Genomic DNA, 18,734 nt, shown 5'->3' with positions numbered 1-18,734 from the left:
CAATGCCCGAGGGAGGCCTCGAACATCCGCCGGGACCAGCCGCACAGTTCATGACTGCAGCGCCCTAGACCACCCGGTTAATCCCGCGCGGCACTGGCTATTCCTACCTGGACATGTTGCAGCAATGACTGATGCCTCAAATGCAGTCGGACTCTCCGCTCATCTTTCAGCAGGATGGGGCTCCACCCCATTTTGATCGTGAAGTTCGTGGGTACCTGAACGTGGAGCTGCCGCACTGATGGATCGGCCGTGCTACAGAAGGGGACAGCTGTTTCATGAAATGGCCTCCCAAATCACCAGATCTCACTCCGTGGGACTTTTTTCTGTGGGGACTCATTAAAGATCTGGCGTATGTACCGCCTCTACCACGTCAAATAGCAGAGCTCCGGGAGAGAATACGGGAAGCGACTGCCACAGTCGACGATGCCGTGCTGGGACGGGTATGGCAAGCAGTCGATTACCGTATTGACGTCTGCCGGGTCACTCCTGGTTCACATATCGAATGCTCTCGGACTTTATGTACACCCTGATATACTTTTTTACTTATAGGTGTACTGATCACATTGGATGTGCTTACAACAGTTCGCCGCTTTCGACTCTTTTGAGCCATCATCAGAACTGGTGCTTTGTTGCAAAAGTAACACGTCGAACAATCGCATAACGCCTGTCTCGATCATTTCTGTTGACATGACCTGAATTGGCCAGGCCACAGTGAAGCGACTATTCCAGGCGCCATTTTTGTAAGAAAACTGGTCGTGCGGTTCTAGGCGCTTCAGTCACGAACCGAGCTGCTGCTACGGTCGCAGGTTCGAATGCTGCCTCGGGCATGGATGTGTGTGATGTCATTAGGTTAGTTAGGTTTAAGTAGTTCTAAGTTCTAGGGGACTGATGACCTCAGATGTTAAGTCCCATAATGCTTAGAGCCATTTGAACCATTTTTTGTAACAAAAGACTGGTTCTGTTGACGACCCAGAAGAGTAGAAAGGGGTAAACTGTTATAATTCCATGCAATAGATCAAGATAATTGCGAATGAAAAAAAGTGTTTTGCAAAATAGATTGCGTGCTCCGTTTTGACAGCGTCAAATTGCATTGAAATTTAAGCAAAGTGATGTTTGTAAGTTACGTAAGCATTTTAACCGTAAAGCACGATTAAATTGCTTCTGCAATGTATTTGCTAAGGATAGTTTCGACATCAAAATTTAGCTGCATGTGCTACAGAAATGGATTGATGGTTACAGGTAGAATAGCGACAATATTCTCCCTTGGAGAGCACGTCAGTTCATATTTTTAAGTTAACAGGTTTGTAGCAGAGGAATACCAGTCGTCCCACAACTGACTGGTGCGGAATTGAAAGTTGAGTATGAAATATAGCAGCGAGACCAACAAGTTAACAGATTTCAAACTACAGACGAATGTTCGTGCGAGAGCATCTGGAGAAAACGCGAGATGCGTCCAGGCTTCCTCCAAATAGGCGACCACAGCTGGTCGAGCCGTTCTACGCACGAGACGGCACGCGGTTTTTCCACGGAAGTGGTGACCGTCTGACAGGAGATGCTGCGGGAATGAGCTCGAGGCCGTCTCGGTAAACGGGTCTCGCTCGGCCCGCCGGCGCGGGCTTCCCAGCGGCCCACAAACGGACGGCTTCCTGGCCGGGCCGGCCTTGCCCTAGGCCCGCCGCGAGTTGAGCGGCGCGCCGCCAGATGCCACTGCCGGCCTGCTCCGCTCGCCGCCGCCTCTTATTACACTGTGTGTCGCACGCCGCCAAACTGTGACGGACGCACTGGGCGGGAACGGAGGGCCACGAGAGGCGTGGGTGCAAGAGAGGTCAGGGCGCACTCACGGTACTTCCCTAAAAAAAGGTGTCCACCTTCCGGTAGCTGAGTGGTCAGCGCGACAGAATGTCAATCCTAAGGGCCCAGGTTCGATTCCCAGCTGGGTCGGAGATTTTCTCCGCTCAGGGACTGTGTGTTGCGTCGTCCTAATCATCATCATTTCATCTCCATCGACGCGCAAGTCGCCAAAGTGGCGTCAAATCGCAACACTTGCACCCGGCGAACGGTCTACCCGACGGGAGGCCCTAGTCACATGGCATTTACATTTTTACTTAAAAAAAAGGTTATATTCTTACGTATAACAATTTCTCAGCAGACGTTTGTAGAAGAGAGTAGCAAGGAAAATAAGTGTCTTGAAAATGACCACGAATTCCAGAAAATAAAGGCTGTAGCACAAGACGCTTCAGACCAAGTGGGCTGGTATGGAGCCCCACTGGCGGCGGTAAACATTGCAACCGGGCAGAGGCGCTCATTGAATGACTGACCGCGCCTGCTGCCAACAACTGAACTGATGAGGTTCCTGTGTCCACAGTTGGGATCTGCAAACAACAGGATTTCAGTAATGCAAGACGGATCAAGAAAAACACAGGGTGATTCAAAAAGAATACCACAACTTTAGGAATTTAAAACACTGCAACGACAAAAGGCAGAGCTAAGCACTATCTAAAAAATGGTTCAAATGGCTCTGAGCACTATGGGACTCAACTGCTGTGGTCATAAGTCCCCTAGAGCTTAGAACTACTTAAACCTAACTAACCTAAGGACAGCACACAACACCCAGCCATCACATGGCAGAGAAAATCCCTAAGCACTATCTGTCGGCGAATTAAGGGAGCTATAGAGTTTCATTTAGTTGTACATTTGTTCGCTTGAGGCGCTGTTGACTAGGCGTCAGCGTCAGTTGATGCTAAGATGGCGACTGCTCAACAGAAAGGTTTTTGTGTTATTGAGTACGGCAGAAGTGAATCGACGACAGTTGTTCAGTGTGCATTTCGAACGAAGTATGGTATTAAACCTCCTGATAAGTGGTGTATTAAACGTTGGTATAAACAGTTTACAGAGAATGGGTGTTTGTGCAAAGGGAAAAGTTCTGGACGGCCGAGAACGAGTGATGAAAATGTAGCACGCATCCAGCAAGCATTTGTTCGCAGCCCAGGAAAATCGACTCGCAGAGCTAGCAGAAAGCTGCAAATTGCACAATCAACTGTATGGAGAGTCCTACGAAAAAGGTTAGTTATGAAACCTTATCGTCTGAAATTGGTTCAAGCACTGTCTGCAGCTGATAAGATTAAAAGAATCGATTTCTGTGATTTTATCCTTGCTCAAATGGAAACAGATGAATCTTTCGTTTCAAAGATTGTGTTTAGTGATGAAGCAACTTTCCACACTAACGGGAAAGTCAACCGTCACAATGTCTGTATATGGGGCACTGAGAATCCGCGGGAAACAACTCAGTATGAACGTGACTCGCCTAAGGTGAACGTTTTCTGTGCCATTTCAGCCAATAAAGTTTTTGGTCCCTTTTTCTTCGAAGGTGCTACTGTAACTGGACTACAGTATCTGGAGATGTTAGAGAATTGGCTGTTCCCTCAGCTCGGACAAGAAGCACAACAATTCATATTTCAGCAGGATGGAGCGCCACCACATTGGCACTTATCTGTCCGCAACTACCTGAACGTCAACTACCCGAGGCGATGGATCGGCCGCCAGGCAGCCCGTGACAGAGCACTTCATCACTGGCCTCCAAGAAGCCCTGATCTTACCCCCTGCGATTTTTTCTTATGGGGGTATGTTAAGGATATGGTGTTTCGGCCACCTCTCCCAGCCACCATTGATGATTTGAAACGAGAAATAACAGCAGCTATCCAAACTGTTACGCCTGATATGCTACAGAGAGTGTGGAACGAGTTGGAGTATCGGGTTGATATTGCTCGTGTGTCTGGAGGGGGCCATATTCAACATCTCTGAACTTGTTTTTGAGTGAAAAAAACCTTTTTAAATACTCTTTGTAATGATGTATAACAGAAGGCTATATTATGTTTCTTTCATTAAATACACATTTTTAAAGTTGTGGTATTCTTTTTGAATCACCCTGTATAAGAGAAAGCCTGACTTCCTCGAACGTCGGCGGAACGACACGTAAGTGTTACGGAGATGCTTCGGGGAATCAAATGGGAATCCCTAGAGGGAAGGAGACGTTCTTTGCGAGAAAAGCTATTGAGAAAATTTAGACAACGGGCATTTCAAGCTGACTCCCGAAGGATTCTACCGCCGCCAACACACAGCGCGCAAGTACCACGAAGATAAGGTCCAAATATGGTTCAAATGGCTCTACGCACAACGAGACTTAACATCTGTGGACATCAGTCCCCTAGAACGTAGAACTACTTAAACCTAACTAACCTAAAGACTTCACACACATCCATGCCCGAGGCAGGAGCGCCTAGAACCGCACAGCCACACCGGCCGGCGAAGGTATTCAGAGACCCCTACGTAATGGGAAGGAATTGACCACTAGATGCATCGAAAGGTGGACCTGCCGGTACAGAAGGAGGCGGGTAGCACTGTGCTGCCAACGGGGAAGCGGTAACAGCAGGGTGGGTCACTCAGGACAACTCAGTGATTTCGAACATGGACTGGTCATTCGGTGTCACCTGAGTAACAGACCAACCAACGACATTTGAACCCTTCTAAAGCTGGCCAAGTCGATTGTTGGCAGGCTTTTGAAGTGGACAGGCGAAGCAAGAACCACAGCTAAATCAAGCGCTGGAGAACATCATTTACTGACCCACAGCGATCATCCTGCATTGCGGAGGATGGTTGTAAAGAATCGCTTGAAAACATTGAAAGGAATCGCTGTTAAAATAAAGTTTTATATCTGAAAGTTTATGTGGGGACTCGTATCTCCATAGACTTCTTGCGTCAGAAACGTATATTTCAGTGCGTAATAAGTGTAATAATTTAGAAATTATCTTCTGTCTTGGCATCTGTCGGCGAAAATACTTTTCGCATGTCATAACTTCTGAAATAAGTACTGAATATTTTTTGGTATGACAACTGACGTGACCATACGCAGGACACGCTCTGGTTAAGTCTCGGACGAACTGGACGCCGCTGGCGCACTCTCGCGCTGCACCTGGACGCGCCGGCCCTCGGCTGCCCACCGGTGGGTCGCCAGCCAGGCAGCCGGCGAGGCGGCGCGAATCACGGCTTCCGCGAATATACCCTGGCCGCAGGCCGGAGTTATTCCTGTAGCAACAGTTGCCGGCCTCTGGAAGATAATCAAGCTGACTGCGGCTGCGCGAGAATGCGGTCAGGCGGTACGCTTTCCGCAAATGAGTACAACTTTATTTTCGGGTCCATCTCAGTTACCAGTGTACGGTACTGAAACAAATAATCACGCCAGTAAACCGGATTTTCTTGATTATGATCAACATGCGGAGCGAGACGAGGGAAATACAAAGATGTAGTTGCCAAGCTGATGCACTTTATCACGTGGAAAGCCCTAAGTGCTGGAAAAAAAATCAAAATAATTCTAAACAGACAGATTATGCTGTTGAAAGCGTAATCTATGAGTAATCTAAGTGCACTGCTAACGATGTCACGAATTTTTCCGTACAACACAAACAATAATCACCCCATCACACGACCATGAAAATTCTTCTTAGAGCCGGCCGCAGTGGCCGAGTGGCTCTATGCGTTTCAGTCCGGAACTACGGAGCTGCTACGGTCGCAGGTTCGAATCCTGCCTCGAGCATCGATGTGCGTGACGTCCTTAGGTTAGTTAGGTTTAACTAATTCTAAGTCTAGGGGACTGATGACCTGAGATGTTAAGTCCCATAGTGCTTAGACCCATTTGAACCATTCTTCTTAGAGAGCAATATTCGGTGCCATATTTCTTAGGGTATGTTCAGCAGACTGTCTCGTTCGATTGTACATCTCATAGCTTTGTTTATGTTCCTATGGCTAATGATGATGAATAAAAGTTCTCCAAATTGAAAATACACCGCAGTTATCTGATAATCCTGACTCGTAGCTTTGGTGTGTCGTATGCGGAGTTGCTGAGGCGGGATTCTGATATATTCTTGTATACTGTATTTTGGCTGATTGTAGTGGTCACAAACTCGTCAGAATAATATCACATCCATCAACCAAAACGTCTGGCGTTCTACTCGAGAAGTATTCCATTTCCGACAGGTTCAGAATTAAAAATGACTACAGCAAATATTTGCGTCGCATTACTGCGGGATTCTCACTGACATCCTCTAGTTGTGGCATAGACTAGTTTTAGCTATGAATGTAGTTCTTTAGCGATAGAAAGTCCTGGAAGATTATATACTAGTTTATAATTTTCCAACGTTCGTCCTATGATCAGGGGATCACAAAACTTCTTTAATAGATCTTGTACCAAATTCTGAATAGGTCAAATACGTAAACAGCTGCGGAGAAAAACTTTGCAAATGTTCTAGAATTTTCGATATAAATGTGAATATTAGAGAGCAATAACATTCCTGGCTCGTTCTATTGCCCTCCTTATATGAGGACTGTTCGGAAAGTAAGGTCCGATCGCTGACGTTACAGAGACCAATACAAAAGTAAAAAATGTTTTGTTTACAAGAGTTAGCTACATCTTCCAGCTACTTCTCTGCATATTCGCGTCTCCGGCTTAGACATTTGTTGTAGCGTTATACCGACTTTCCAACACCCTCGTCATAGAAGGCAGCCACCCGTGCTTTCCGATAATTCTCTACACTGGTCTATAGCGCGTGCCTGCGCCCAAGTGTGTCTTCATATCCAGCGTTTCGTGTGAACGGAGATGATACTCAGGACGAGGCAATTAGGGTTGTGTTGTGGGTGAGCGAACACTTCCCATCGAAAAGGCTGCAGGGGCGTCTTCACTGCTCCTGCGAAGTGCAGCTGAGAATTGCCGTGAAGAAGGTAGCGCGTAGCTGTTGTGTTATGGGGGCTGCATAAGTTGCGGCAAAAGCTCTCAGCGGACCCTCGTACTTGCTGGGAGACACTGTTGTTCTAGGCACCTTTACTCACTCACAGTGCGCTCAGAACTCAAAATAGCGATTTGATGCGATCGACAGGCGTACTAGAGACACTCTCCAAAACGTCTGTGCAAAGTCTTGTCGGGTTTTCACAGTGGTTTTTATTTCGCACCCGATCGGACCTTACTTTCCGAATAGCCCTTGTTCGTAGTTGTGACTACGTGCACATTTAGCCTCTGCAACAAACTCCTTTTCAATTGTTGGAGACAAAATGTATGTTAACAGTCTTCGCAATCGGAACGATGACTCTGACATAAGTGGAACTAGCAGCTTCATCTCTCTCACATCTGCTCAAGACTATAAGTCTGCTCTTGGATATGCGGAAATTGATGATGCGTGAACCCAATCACCATGGCTCAACAAGTTAAAAACTCGAAACGGTTGAATCTGCGTCCACATTTTATAGAAAAAATATCAATTGCATAATATTAGTTGAAGCAACGTATTAAGAAAGCCAGCACGAAATTTCTTGACATCTATCAAATTTTTATATTAGGCTTGCAGAACACGAGAGAATACGTTAATGTCGATCGACATTTAATAAACTTATTAGATAAGTCGTTTTAATGATTTCAATAGCTGTGTTGCAACAGCCCAACGGTTCTGAAAAGTGCACTGATGAGCCAAAACATTATGACCATCTACTTAAGAGTGTGTTGGTCCACTTCTGGTATGCAATCCAGCAATGATTCTGCGTGGCATGGATTCGACAAGTACCTGATAGGTTTCGAGAGAGGTCTGTGGCATGAGAGACCTCTGCACAGGTCACACACATCCCGTAATTTAGGGGCGGTAGGTTTGTGGGCGCGGAACCTGGCGCCCAGTAGCGTCCCAGTTGGGTTTCATCGGATTCAGATAAGCCAGATATGTTGGCCAAGACATCAACATCACTATCATGCTCCTCAAACCACTGCAGCACGATTCTGTCCTTGTGACACGCAGAGTTATCCTGCTGGAAGATGCCATCGCTGTTGGGGAAGACATCAAGTATAAGAGGCTACAGGTGGTCCTTAATAATGTTCATGTAGTCGACAACTGTGATGGTGCCTTCGATTATTACCGCAGCCCCCATGGAAACCCAGCTGAATGTCCCCTGCGTCTGCGACGCGCTGCATGCTTCAAACAGTCGTTCGCCTGGATGGCAGCGTATCTGGACACGGCCTTCGACCTGGTTTAACAACAAACGGGGTTCATCGGACCAGGCGGCATGGTACCATCGATCCGCGGTTCAATCTCGATGATCCCGTCCCCACTGTAATCATAATTGACGATATTATATGGTCAACGTGGGAACACGTAGCGGTCCTCTGCTGCAGAAAACCATGTTCAGCACTGTGTACTGATGGGTGTGCTCCAAAGCACCTGCGACTGCGCCAGCACTGTGCTCTGTCGTCAGGTCTGCCACAGATCATCGCCTATCTCGCTGTAGAGAGCGGGCAAGCCTCCGATCCCTACGTTCTGCGATGAGGTACAGACGTTCAACTTCTTGTTGCCTACTCAGCATTCTTCAACAACTGTCCACAGATGCTCACGACAGTAACACGCGAACGGCCGACCAGTTTCGCTGTTTCCGAGGTGCTCGCTCCCAGGCACAGGGACACTGCATACTCGCTCTTGCCAAAGTCGCTTAAACTAGCGGATTTCCGCATTTGCGCCTCTTCTCGTCGCTAGAATGATTCCCCATTCGTCTCTGCTCCGCTCATATACTTCTCTTACGGCGTCACGTACCATCAGCGCCAGCAGCGAGCATAACGTTTTCGCTCATCAGTGTATAGTAGTTATTTTAAAAAGGATTACATTGTGAGAAAGCTGCGTTATACAGACATAATCATAAAATGAGGAAATGATTGTCGTATAACTATAGGTGAATCAGTTTGTGCGACAATTTTCGGCTAAGTCCGCTGATTGTGCTTGACGAATTACACGAGCCATCAACAGACGCATGGATTTGTAGAACTTGAGCAGACGATAACATGTTTATACTGACTGGTGTGATGTACAAGAGACGGATTGCGAATTCGACCAGCTAACCGCAGATCTCAATGGGACTATTTCGTCAATAAACTGCCACGCGTGTATTTCTGTTTTTAACATGTGTAGTTTTGTAGGGCGGGCAACCACAGCCAAACTTCGACACTTTTCCAAAGAAAATTCCGCACTGGCTGTATCAATGATTTTTATTAAATCTGCGACCAGTTTCGCTCCACTTATCGGTGCATCCTCAGGCAATATACGCTATCTATAGCATGGTAACGTTGAACATTGCCCTGTAGCACTCCCCACCATTCACGTCCAATATACCGTCATCTGGTGAAAGCGGTAGTTGAAATTTAAAAACGGAGTGCTTTCCGGCTTTCGGCCAGTCAGTCAGGGCGTGCCCGCTGCCGCGCGGCTCCTCTCAGCTTGCACGGTCACTGCCGCTCCCATCATTTAAAAATTAATTTTTTTTAAAAATTTTAACCACCACTTTCACCAGATGACGGTATATTGGACGTGAATGGTGGGGAGTGGCTACAGGGCAATGTTCAACGTTAGCATGTTATAAATAGCGTATAATGCCTGAGGATGCACCGATAATTGGTGCCAAACCAGTCGCAGATTTAATAAAAATCATTGAGACAGCCAGTGCGGAATTTTCTTTGGAAAAATTTCTGTTTTTACTGTTTAATTATTTCTGTAAAGTTGTTTTTATGAATACAACAAATCTTCGAAAACTGTTCTCTGTGTTATATGAATAAAGAAATCCGTTTTGTGACGCTCACTGGGATCTGTGCGCTACCAGTTCGGTCTCTTCTTCCGTATCCTGGCTAATAGTAACGATTCAGACTGGATTTATTTTTCGAGCTCTCTCACGAAATCTAAATGAAATAAGTGATCTCGCGAGACGATATCGGCATGCTTACCAACAACACGCGAGATCCAGCAACGGCACAGACAACACGTGTCGCCGCTTCGAGTCTCAGTAATGTAGCACAGCGCGCAACTGGGCCATCCATTTGCACAGGGAGTGACTCGCGAGCTCTGACGGACCTGTCGCTTCGTGTGGTCGGGAAGTGAAGGCCGTAATAACGTCAGAGCCTTGCGTATATTCATAACCGTCAAATACGTTTCAATAACGGTAGTTCTCATGCCTGTATTATACATTTCTGTACTAGAGAGAATGTTGATTAGTTCTGTACACAAATTTCGGTTAAAAAGAAACATACCTACGTTTGTCCGCAGATTTGGACGCTTTTGACGCAGTAACGTCTGAAATTCTCTTTGCGTTCTTCAGATCTGCAGTGTTACTGCTAAGCAGCAGTCTGGTCGGACTAACGACTCAGGTGTCACTGTTTACGAGGCCTTCATTCCGGCGACTGGTTACATGCGGCTGTACGCGTTAGCCTATCCTGCGCCAGTGGCTTCGTCTCAGCGTAACTGCTTCCGTCTCCACCTGCTGTAGTCAAGTCTCGGTCACCCTCTGAATGCCCATTCTTCCCTCCATTACCAAAGTGGCTACTCTTTTACGCCTCACGACGTGTCCTAGCAACCGATCCCTTCTTTTAGTCAAGTGGTACTACACGTGTATCTCCTCTCCAGTTTGATTCATATTCTTCTCATTAGTTATGCGATCTACCTTCAGCCTTATTCTGTAGTACCATCTAATCTCTACTTGCCCGAACAGTTTAAGCTCTACGTTTCGCTTCTGTACGGGCTTCACTCCAGAGAAATACCTTCAGGAAATGCTGGCTAACATCCAAATTTGCATTCGATATTAACAAATTTCTCGTTTTCAGAAACGACTTTCCTGCTATTGTCAGTCAGTTGTTTCGTGCCCAAGCGGCAACAGTCATCTACTGCCTCTAGTGTCCAATTTCCTAATACATTTCTTCAGAATTGCCTGGTTTAACTCAAACACATTCAATTACCCTTCTTTTACTTTTGTTGATATTTGTCTTGTAAAACATATTCGACACGCTATCCATACTATGCAGCTCTTCTTACGAGTCCTTCGTCGTCTTTGACACTTCACAATATCATCAGCAAACCTCGAAGTTTTCATTTCTTCTCTCTAAATTTTTTTCCAAATTTCTCTGCCACTTGTTCGAGTACACAGATATTACAGACCTGCCACATTGTATCGTGAAGCGGTGCAATGTCTTTGGGCACCACCATATTGAATGTAAATCTTAATTTATTGAAGAAATTATTGAAAAAATAGTTAAAAAACTCAGTATTGCGTTCGTGAAGTACAGTAAGTCTTATCCGAAAATAAAACTGCCCCTGTATTGTAAACCTATATACGATGGTCATTGATGAAGGTAGTGTTGGTTGTTCTCAGGAACAAAATTTCGTCTTAATCGTCATTTCTTATGTTATGTCGTCATAGCGACCCCAAAACAGGCTGTTGCGTTATCCAGTTCGCGGATAATTGTCGACAGTGACAGCAAAACACGAAGAACGATCAGCTGTTAGAGCAGGTATTGAGTGAGTATGCTGATGGCGGTAGTGCGAAGGCAACGCCGTTTAAGAAGACAGCTGGAGGCGACTGCGGTATCGTAACTCAGCTACGACAACTACCGACTGCCAGAACATCCACTTCGATAGCGTCAAGTGCTTGTCGGTGACCGCCAGCCAGTCTTCGCGCATCGTTGCCTCGTCACTTCCCAAAGCTCATTCTGCGCATCGACACATCCGCGCTGCCCTCAGATCCACGTCTCGTTCGTGTCAGCTCTGAGCTCTATGGGACTTAACATCTGAGGTCATCAGTCCCCTAGAACTTACAACTACTTAAACCTAACTAACCTAAGGACATCACACACATCCATGCCCGAGGCAAGATTCGAACCTGCGACCGTAGCGGTCACGCGGTTCCAGACTGTAGCGCTTAGAACCGCTCGGCCACCCCGGCCGGCCGTGTCAGTTGCGCGGGCATGTCTATGTGGGTGTGATATCTGGTTCGTTGATGTCCTGTTGATACAAGAAGCACAGTCGCTCGCAGTAAGCTCTGTATAATTTGAGATCTGCTAGTTTTGGAACTTATTCACATCCTAGTACGTCGTAACGATGTTTTGACAGGGTACTACGGGCAAAAGTTTGTTTCCTTAAGCTGGAACGGTAGACGTAGAATCGAAACAGGGAGTCTTTCCGATAATATTGTAGATAATGTGTACGCTACAGACATGTCTACAAAGGAGACGCGGATGGGCAGAGAAACTGAAAAACTAGAAGAATTACTTACTAAGAGCACTGCTCCCTAAGATGGAAGTGAGGCACGGGCTACAGTTGGAACTGGCGAGGATGTGAGCAACTTTCAAGTAGTATGTCGTCCTCTGTGCGAAACAACGAGAGTGCACTTCGCTTTTAAGTCGTGCGCTTCGTACGTACTATACAGTTTAGAATTAAAATGAGAAATACAGACTGAGGGAACAGCTGGTGTATCGTAGAGGCTACATTTTCACTTCCAACTGTGCTGACAACGCGAATGACTCATCCGTGCGACGTGTATCGGGTCAGTAAATACAAACACGGGCAGGGCATCTGTGTGATAACAAGCGTGACCTCCGGACATCTGGCGCTCTCTTGTCGTTAGAGTGGATCACGCGCGCTACGTTTTCACTCTCTGTACACAGCTCACGCTTCCTTCAGGATGAAGAAACTCATATAAGAAATTTAATATTACTGAGTACGCTGCGGAATTTCCCTCAGAGTTCAGATGGATTGTTGGTTCACAGTACCAAGACGTTGGCCCACTAGATCACACAAATTACACCGTATAAAATGTTGAAACAAGAACGTAACCACGCTAATGTAATTTCACGTTCAAGGAATCGTTCGCACAGGAGAACCGAACAAACATGCTGTCATTTGACCATCGGACAGACGACATAGAAATAAGCATGCTTGGCGTAGAGAAATAACTGAAAGATTTGGAATCCCAGTTCTGTTTTACAAAGAGTACTCTACGACTCTGGCCCCATGGCTAGCTTGCATTTATCGTGAATCTCCCGCCCAGTACAAAGTCCCGAGCGACTGAAAAATGGCGCAAGTGACTTCAGTATACAAGGTGAGTCACTAACTATTGCCACCTGGAATAACTTCGGAAGTGTGATAGGAGCTGAAAAGTCTGTGGGACAGAAGTTGCATGGGACAACGTTGGTCTTTTGTTCCTAGGTAGAGTCGCTTCAGAAATATGAAGGTCAACTTTGTTTTTTTTTTTTTTTTTTTTTAAATGGGATGCTATAGTTCGGTACTTATTTTCTGATAGCGGCTATCGAGACAAATCCAATTATGTGTAACAGTAAGGTCTTTGAAGGTCAACGAAGATCAAAAAGTTGGCATGAACGGCCATTTGCAGAAGGTGTTCGAAGTGATGACCATTGGTATCAGTGGAGTGCTGCAATCTTCTGATGATGGATTGAGCGGTAGTCCTAATCATATCGGCCTTAACGAAGCACATGCTGTGACAGTTCTCTCTCGCATATCTTCAGGTGTAGTTGGAACGTCTTTATAAACAATGTCTTTTTACGAATCCCTACAAGAAAAAATCCAGAGGCGTCAAGTCTGGCGAACGATTTGGGAATTACATCTGCAACTCATTTATAGCCATCAGCGAAAAATGTGCCGGACACCCACCGTGTTGATGCCACATTCTGTTCCTTGTTCCTAAAGGTATTTCTTCCAATAACAGAGCTAATGTTTCTTGCAGGAATGTTGTGTACTTCCTTTCATTAAGATTTCCTTCGATGAAATAGGGGCCTATAATTCTGTTCTGGAGAATCTCACACCATACATTCACCGACCATGGTTTTTGGTGTGCAACTTGCCGCAGCCAACATGGATTTTCAGTTGCCCAATAATGCATGTTATGAAAATTAACATTTACATGATTCGTGAATATATCCTCGTCAGTAAATAAAATCAAATTAATAAATGTGTCACGCCTCTGAATCTGAAGTTGAGCCCATCGGCAAAATTCAATGCGACGCATACAATCCGTACCAGTTAATTCTTGGTGGAGACTGATATGATAACGATGATATTTATTGCGATGCAGAACACGAACAACACTACTCTCGCTCATGCCCGATTCCCCTGCGATTTGACGCGAACTAACACAAGGATCTGAAACCAAAGTGACGAGAATACCAATTTCTGTTTCCTCGTTAGTAACTTTCCTTTGCCGGATATGTTTCCGATGCGTTAAAGTTCCAGTTGTTCTCAATTTATCATACACATATTTAAATGTACGACGTGTAGGGTGAGTACGTAGAGGATATCTTTCAGCGTATGTCTCTAGCTCTCACTGAATTTCATTGGCATTCTCCGTAAATAAGAAGCATATCGACTTGTTCTTCCAAGTAATACATCATTCACGTTCGCTTGATTCGACGATACTAGTCTTACCGTTCCTATTAGTATTGTATTGCGAAACCGTCGAATTGTATGTACATGTCAGTGGCACGTTAGATTGATACGCCGTGTTCGGTGAATGTTTACTATTTGCACGGTATACGAGAGAGGATTGTCAGAGCATGTGCTGTGGTAAGTGCCGAAGTGATAACGTATACCACTCAGTCGATGATAAGAAGATTGCAGCACAGCGCTGATACTAATGGTCATCACTTCGAACACCTGCAAATGGACGACCGCGCGGGATTAGCCGAGCGGTCTGGGGCGCTGCAGTCATGTACTGTGCGGCTGGTCCCGGCGGAGGTTCGAGTCCTACCTCGGGCGTGGGTGTGTGTGTTTGTCCTTAGGATAATTTAGGTTAAGTACTGTGTAAGCTTAGGGACTGATGACCTTAGCACTTAAGTCCCATAAGATTTCACACACATTTGAACATTTTTCTGTAAATGGACGTTCATGCCACGTTTTTGACCTTCGTCGACCTTCAAAGACCTAACTGTTACACATCATTGGAGTCGTCCCGACAGACACCCCAAACTGGGCACATTAACCAGTTGCCGGAATGTGTGTGTAAGTCCGTTAAGTTGGGAAAAACGAAGAACATTTTTATCTACCGTCACGCATGCTGCAGTTGATTAGGTTATGTATTGTTTATATTGTTTCCACTTTACTATACCTGTTTATACTGTTTTGAGGCAAAATAAACGCAGCCTTGCAAAATTTACCTTTGTTGCTTTAATTTTGGACACCAGTGTATTTCGTGAGTGTAGCAGCGCTGTGAAGTGATCCAGCTGCGCCTGTAAACGTTTCCTTCCTCCGAGCATTATATCGTGTGAAATGTTTCACGATCTAAGATCGAGAAAGGCTTTGCGCGATGTCAAGACTGAGGACGAGACAAACGCATGTTTCATGTCAAATGGTTATGTTGAGCCAGAGAAGATACCTTATGTCCTGAATCCATATTCAACCTTGCGAGTAGCTCACAGACGTGTGCTTGTGGGAAAAGCACGTGGACGTGAAAGAAGCAGGTGCTAAAGCCGTCGGCACACGGACCGTGCTGTCGAACGTTAACGTTGAGCGTGCCAAGTTCACGTGCTGCTGAACGCTCAGGAACGATGCCACTTGTGCATACGGTGCGTGGGCCCCAACGTGGTATACGCGATCGCAACGCACTCCAGCGGCAGTTGAGGGATGTCTCTAGTTCGTAAATCACACTGTTTACTCAACGGGCTCGCGTAAAATTCCCACTTTAGCTCTATTAAAACGCACATTTCCTTCATCGTCCACGAAAAGGAAAGTACCATGTCCAGTCAGTAATGACACAGGCTTATAAAAGTTCCATTACAAACGGTTCGTTACAAATTTGGAATACTTCTCCGCGTAAGATAAACATTATTTCATCATTCCCCTCATTGTAGTAAAACCCCAAGGTCAGTCTTAACTGATCACTGTTCCTACCCAGTAGCAGAATCTTTGCAACATGTGAATTACGAAGCGTAAAAGAAAAAGGAGCAAAACATTTTTATACAAGTAGCGCAAGCTGTCCTGCACATTAAGATAATCGAAAAAAGTCACCCCTCAAAAAAAGGTGAGCTTATATTTACGTAACATCAAATATTATAACATATATTAAACTAATAACAAAGTATCAGAACCTAATAAAAACGCGAGTGTTAGGAAAAAAATGTGGATGTGTTACGACGCGAACCACCGCCCCAATAAAAACTCACTACTGGATAGAGACGCTACTCATTACGCTAATCCAACAACACACTTCATGCTCTTAGCCATTTTGTGTTACCCCGTGCCAAAAACGTTAATGGTAGATAATTATGTTACTAGTTGAAATTTAACTACAACAAATTGTACCAAGAACAATGCGTTTTGGGTGGATCTTCAGTGTGTCGCTGCCTTCAAATAGCATACTCTCATAATACGCAAGTTACAATAATTCTTTTGCCACGAATGTGATCTTTCTCATTATTTTTTTGGAACGAATAACACAACTAACAACTGTTTTTCCGGTGATTCTCAATTTGCTGGTGCTCAGAAACGGCATATATACATGTTGTTGTTGTTGTTGTTGTGGTCTTCAGTCCTGAGACTGGTTTGATGCAGCTCTCCATGCTACTCTATCCTGTGCAAGCCTCTTCATCTCCCAGTACCTGCTGCAGCCTACATCATCCTGAATCTGCTTAGTGTATTCATCTCTTGGTCTCCCTCTACGATTTTTACCCTCCATGCTGCCCTCCAATACTAAATTGGTGATCCCTTGATGCCTCAAAACATGTCCTACCAACCGATCCCTTCTTCTTGTCAAGTTGTGCCACAAACTTCTCTTCTCCCCAATCCTATTCAATACCTCCTGATTAGTTACGTGATCTACCCACCTTATCTTCAGCATTCTTCTGTAGCACCACATTTCGAAAGCTTCTATTCTCTCCTTGTCCAAACTATTTACCGTCCATGTTTCACTTCCATACATGGCTACACTCCAGACAAATACTTTCAGAAACGACTTCCTGACACTTAAATCTACTCGATGTTCACAAATTTCTCTTCTTCAGAAACGCTTTCCTTGCCATTTCCAGTCTACGTTTTATATCTTCTCTACTTCGACCATCATCAGTTATTTTGCTCCCCAAATAGCAAAACTTCTTTACTACTGTAAATGTCTCATTTCCTAATCTAATTCCCTCAGCATCACCCGACTTAATTCGACTACATTCCATTATCCTCGTTTTGCTTTTGTTGATGCATATATACATATAGGCTTGAAATGAATGCCACAACTCTGTTCTGGAGGGAGACGGCGTGCGTGTGACGTAGGTGGCGTTGTGCCATCTCATTGGTCAACGCTCAGACGCACGCTCAGAATATCTGACATGCCAGATACTGCTCTGCACGTTCGGAAAGACCCCAGAACGTGCTATTCCACGCTATGACGTCAGAAACTCGGCACGCTCAACGCTCAACGTTGGGATGCACGGTCCGTGTGCCGACGGCTTAAGAAACAAATTCGAGGCTGGAAATGTAAGCGGCGAGCTGTGAGTGTGGCGTGAGCCGCGCAGGCCGTCCCTTACCTTCCACGGCGAGCGAGGCGTAGTGGCAGTCCTCTCCGAGCGCGTTGGCCACGCACACGACGTACTTGCCGCTGTCGTCGGCCGTGATGCGCGACAGCGTCAGCCGAGACTCGCCGGCCGCCGTCTCGATGCTCAGCCTGCCGCCCGCCGACAGCTCCCGGCCCTGCACAAACACACACACACGTGCACACGTGAGCTTCTCCTCACTCTACTGAGCGGGTGTGCGCGGATGAGCCAAAACATTACGGACACTGCTCCATCTTTGGAACGAAATACAGAAGCGATTCCGCGTGGTTCGTACTCGACAAGTCACTACGTTTCCGCAGATATGTGGCACCCCGTAACTGCGCACAGACCACGCAGTTCTCGTAATGTAGGAGCCCGTGGTTCGCGACCCGCTGCTGGCTCCCGGTGGCGTTCAAGATACAGGGTGGCGCACGAAATGTGTTACCAATTGTTTCTTTCACAATTTACGACGCACATTAGATATCCCACTGGGATCTCTACAGCTGTACCAGCAGAGCTTGGAAAAACAAATGAGTTACGAAATGACGTGTAATTCACGATACTGCCGCTAGGAGACTAGTAAGCAGCAATGGCTGACAATGGAAGACTGACGACACAGCAACGGTCGGCAAATGTGTTACTTTTTCATGAAACGAAAAGCCTTGTTGCGGCTCAGATGCGTTTTCGACAACAGTTTAACACACGATGGGTCCCTTGCAAGAAGACCATCCACAGGTTGTACGATAAATTTGTAAAGGAAGAAACAGTATCGGAAGCGAAGCGACCTCGTCCTAAGCCTGTTTGTTCGCCGGAGAATATTGAAGCGGTACGAGTTGCTGTACAGGGGAGTCCCGGGAAATCGTGTAGAAAGGCAGCAGTGCAACTGGGAACATCCAGACGCTCCGTTCAACGCATTCTTAAAAGTGACCTCCATATGTACCCATACAAGATGACCTGTGCACAGAAGCTCACTGAAGAACACAAGCAGCAGAGACTACTGTTTGCTCAGTGGGCGGAGGTTAGGGAAGAAACTCTCAACGTATGGTTTTCACACGAGGCGCATTTTCATTTAGACGGTGTGGTTAACAAACAAAATGTACGCTTTTGGGCCACTGTAAACCTACAAGTGCTTCATGAACGACAACATTATGCTCCGAGGATTACAGCGTGGGCAGCAATTTCCAGTCACGGACTTATTGGACCCTTTTTCTCTGAAGAAACTGTGAACGGCGAGCGTTATTTGAGCATGCTTCGCAATAGCTTCATTCCACAGTTTCTTGCTACTGCCTTGCCCTTCAACACTCAGCGGTTCATGCAAGATGGAGCAAGGGCACATACTGCAAACACTGTGTTAGAGCTTTTACACGAG

The 18,734-nt window shown here is 45.9% G+C and overlaps 1 protein-coding gene across 1 annotated transcript in view; it reads right to left on the bottom strand.

The window, feature by feature from the left end:
- LOC126260759 (uncharacterized) overlaps window positions 1–18,734 on the bottom strand; it is a 1,547,391-nt gene that overhangs the window by 83,503 nt on the left and 1,445,154 nt on the right. Inside the window, exon 51 of the mRNA XM_049958097.1 lies at window positions 17,360–17,522. Coding sequence (XP_049814054.1) covers window positions 17,360–17,522 — 163 coding nt within the window. The remainder of the gene's footprint in view (window positions 1–17,359; window positions 17,523–18,734) is intronic.

Source organism: Schistocerca nitens, chromosome 5, assembly GCF_023898315.1.
Source record: "Schistocerca nitens isolate TAMUIC-IGC-003100 chromosome 5, iqSchNite1.1, whole genome shotgun sequence".
Lineage (NCBI taxonomy): Eukaryota > Metazoa > Arthropoda > Insecta > Orthoptera > Acrididae > Schistocerca > Schistocerca nitens.
The sequence above is the reverse complement of the archived record's forward strand: the minus strand, read 5'-3'. Positions and strand labels throughout refer to the sequence as shown.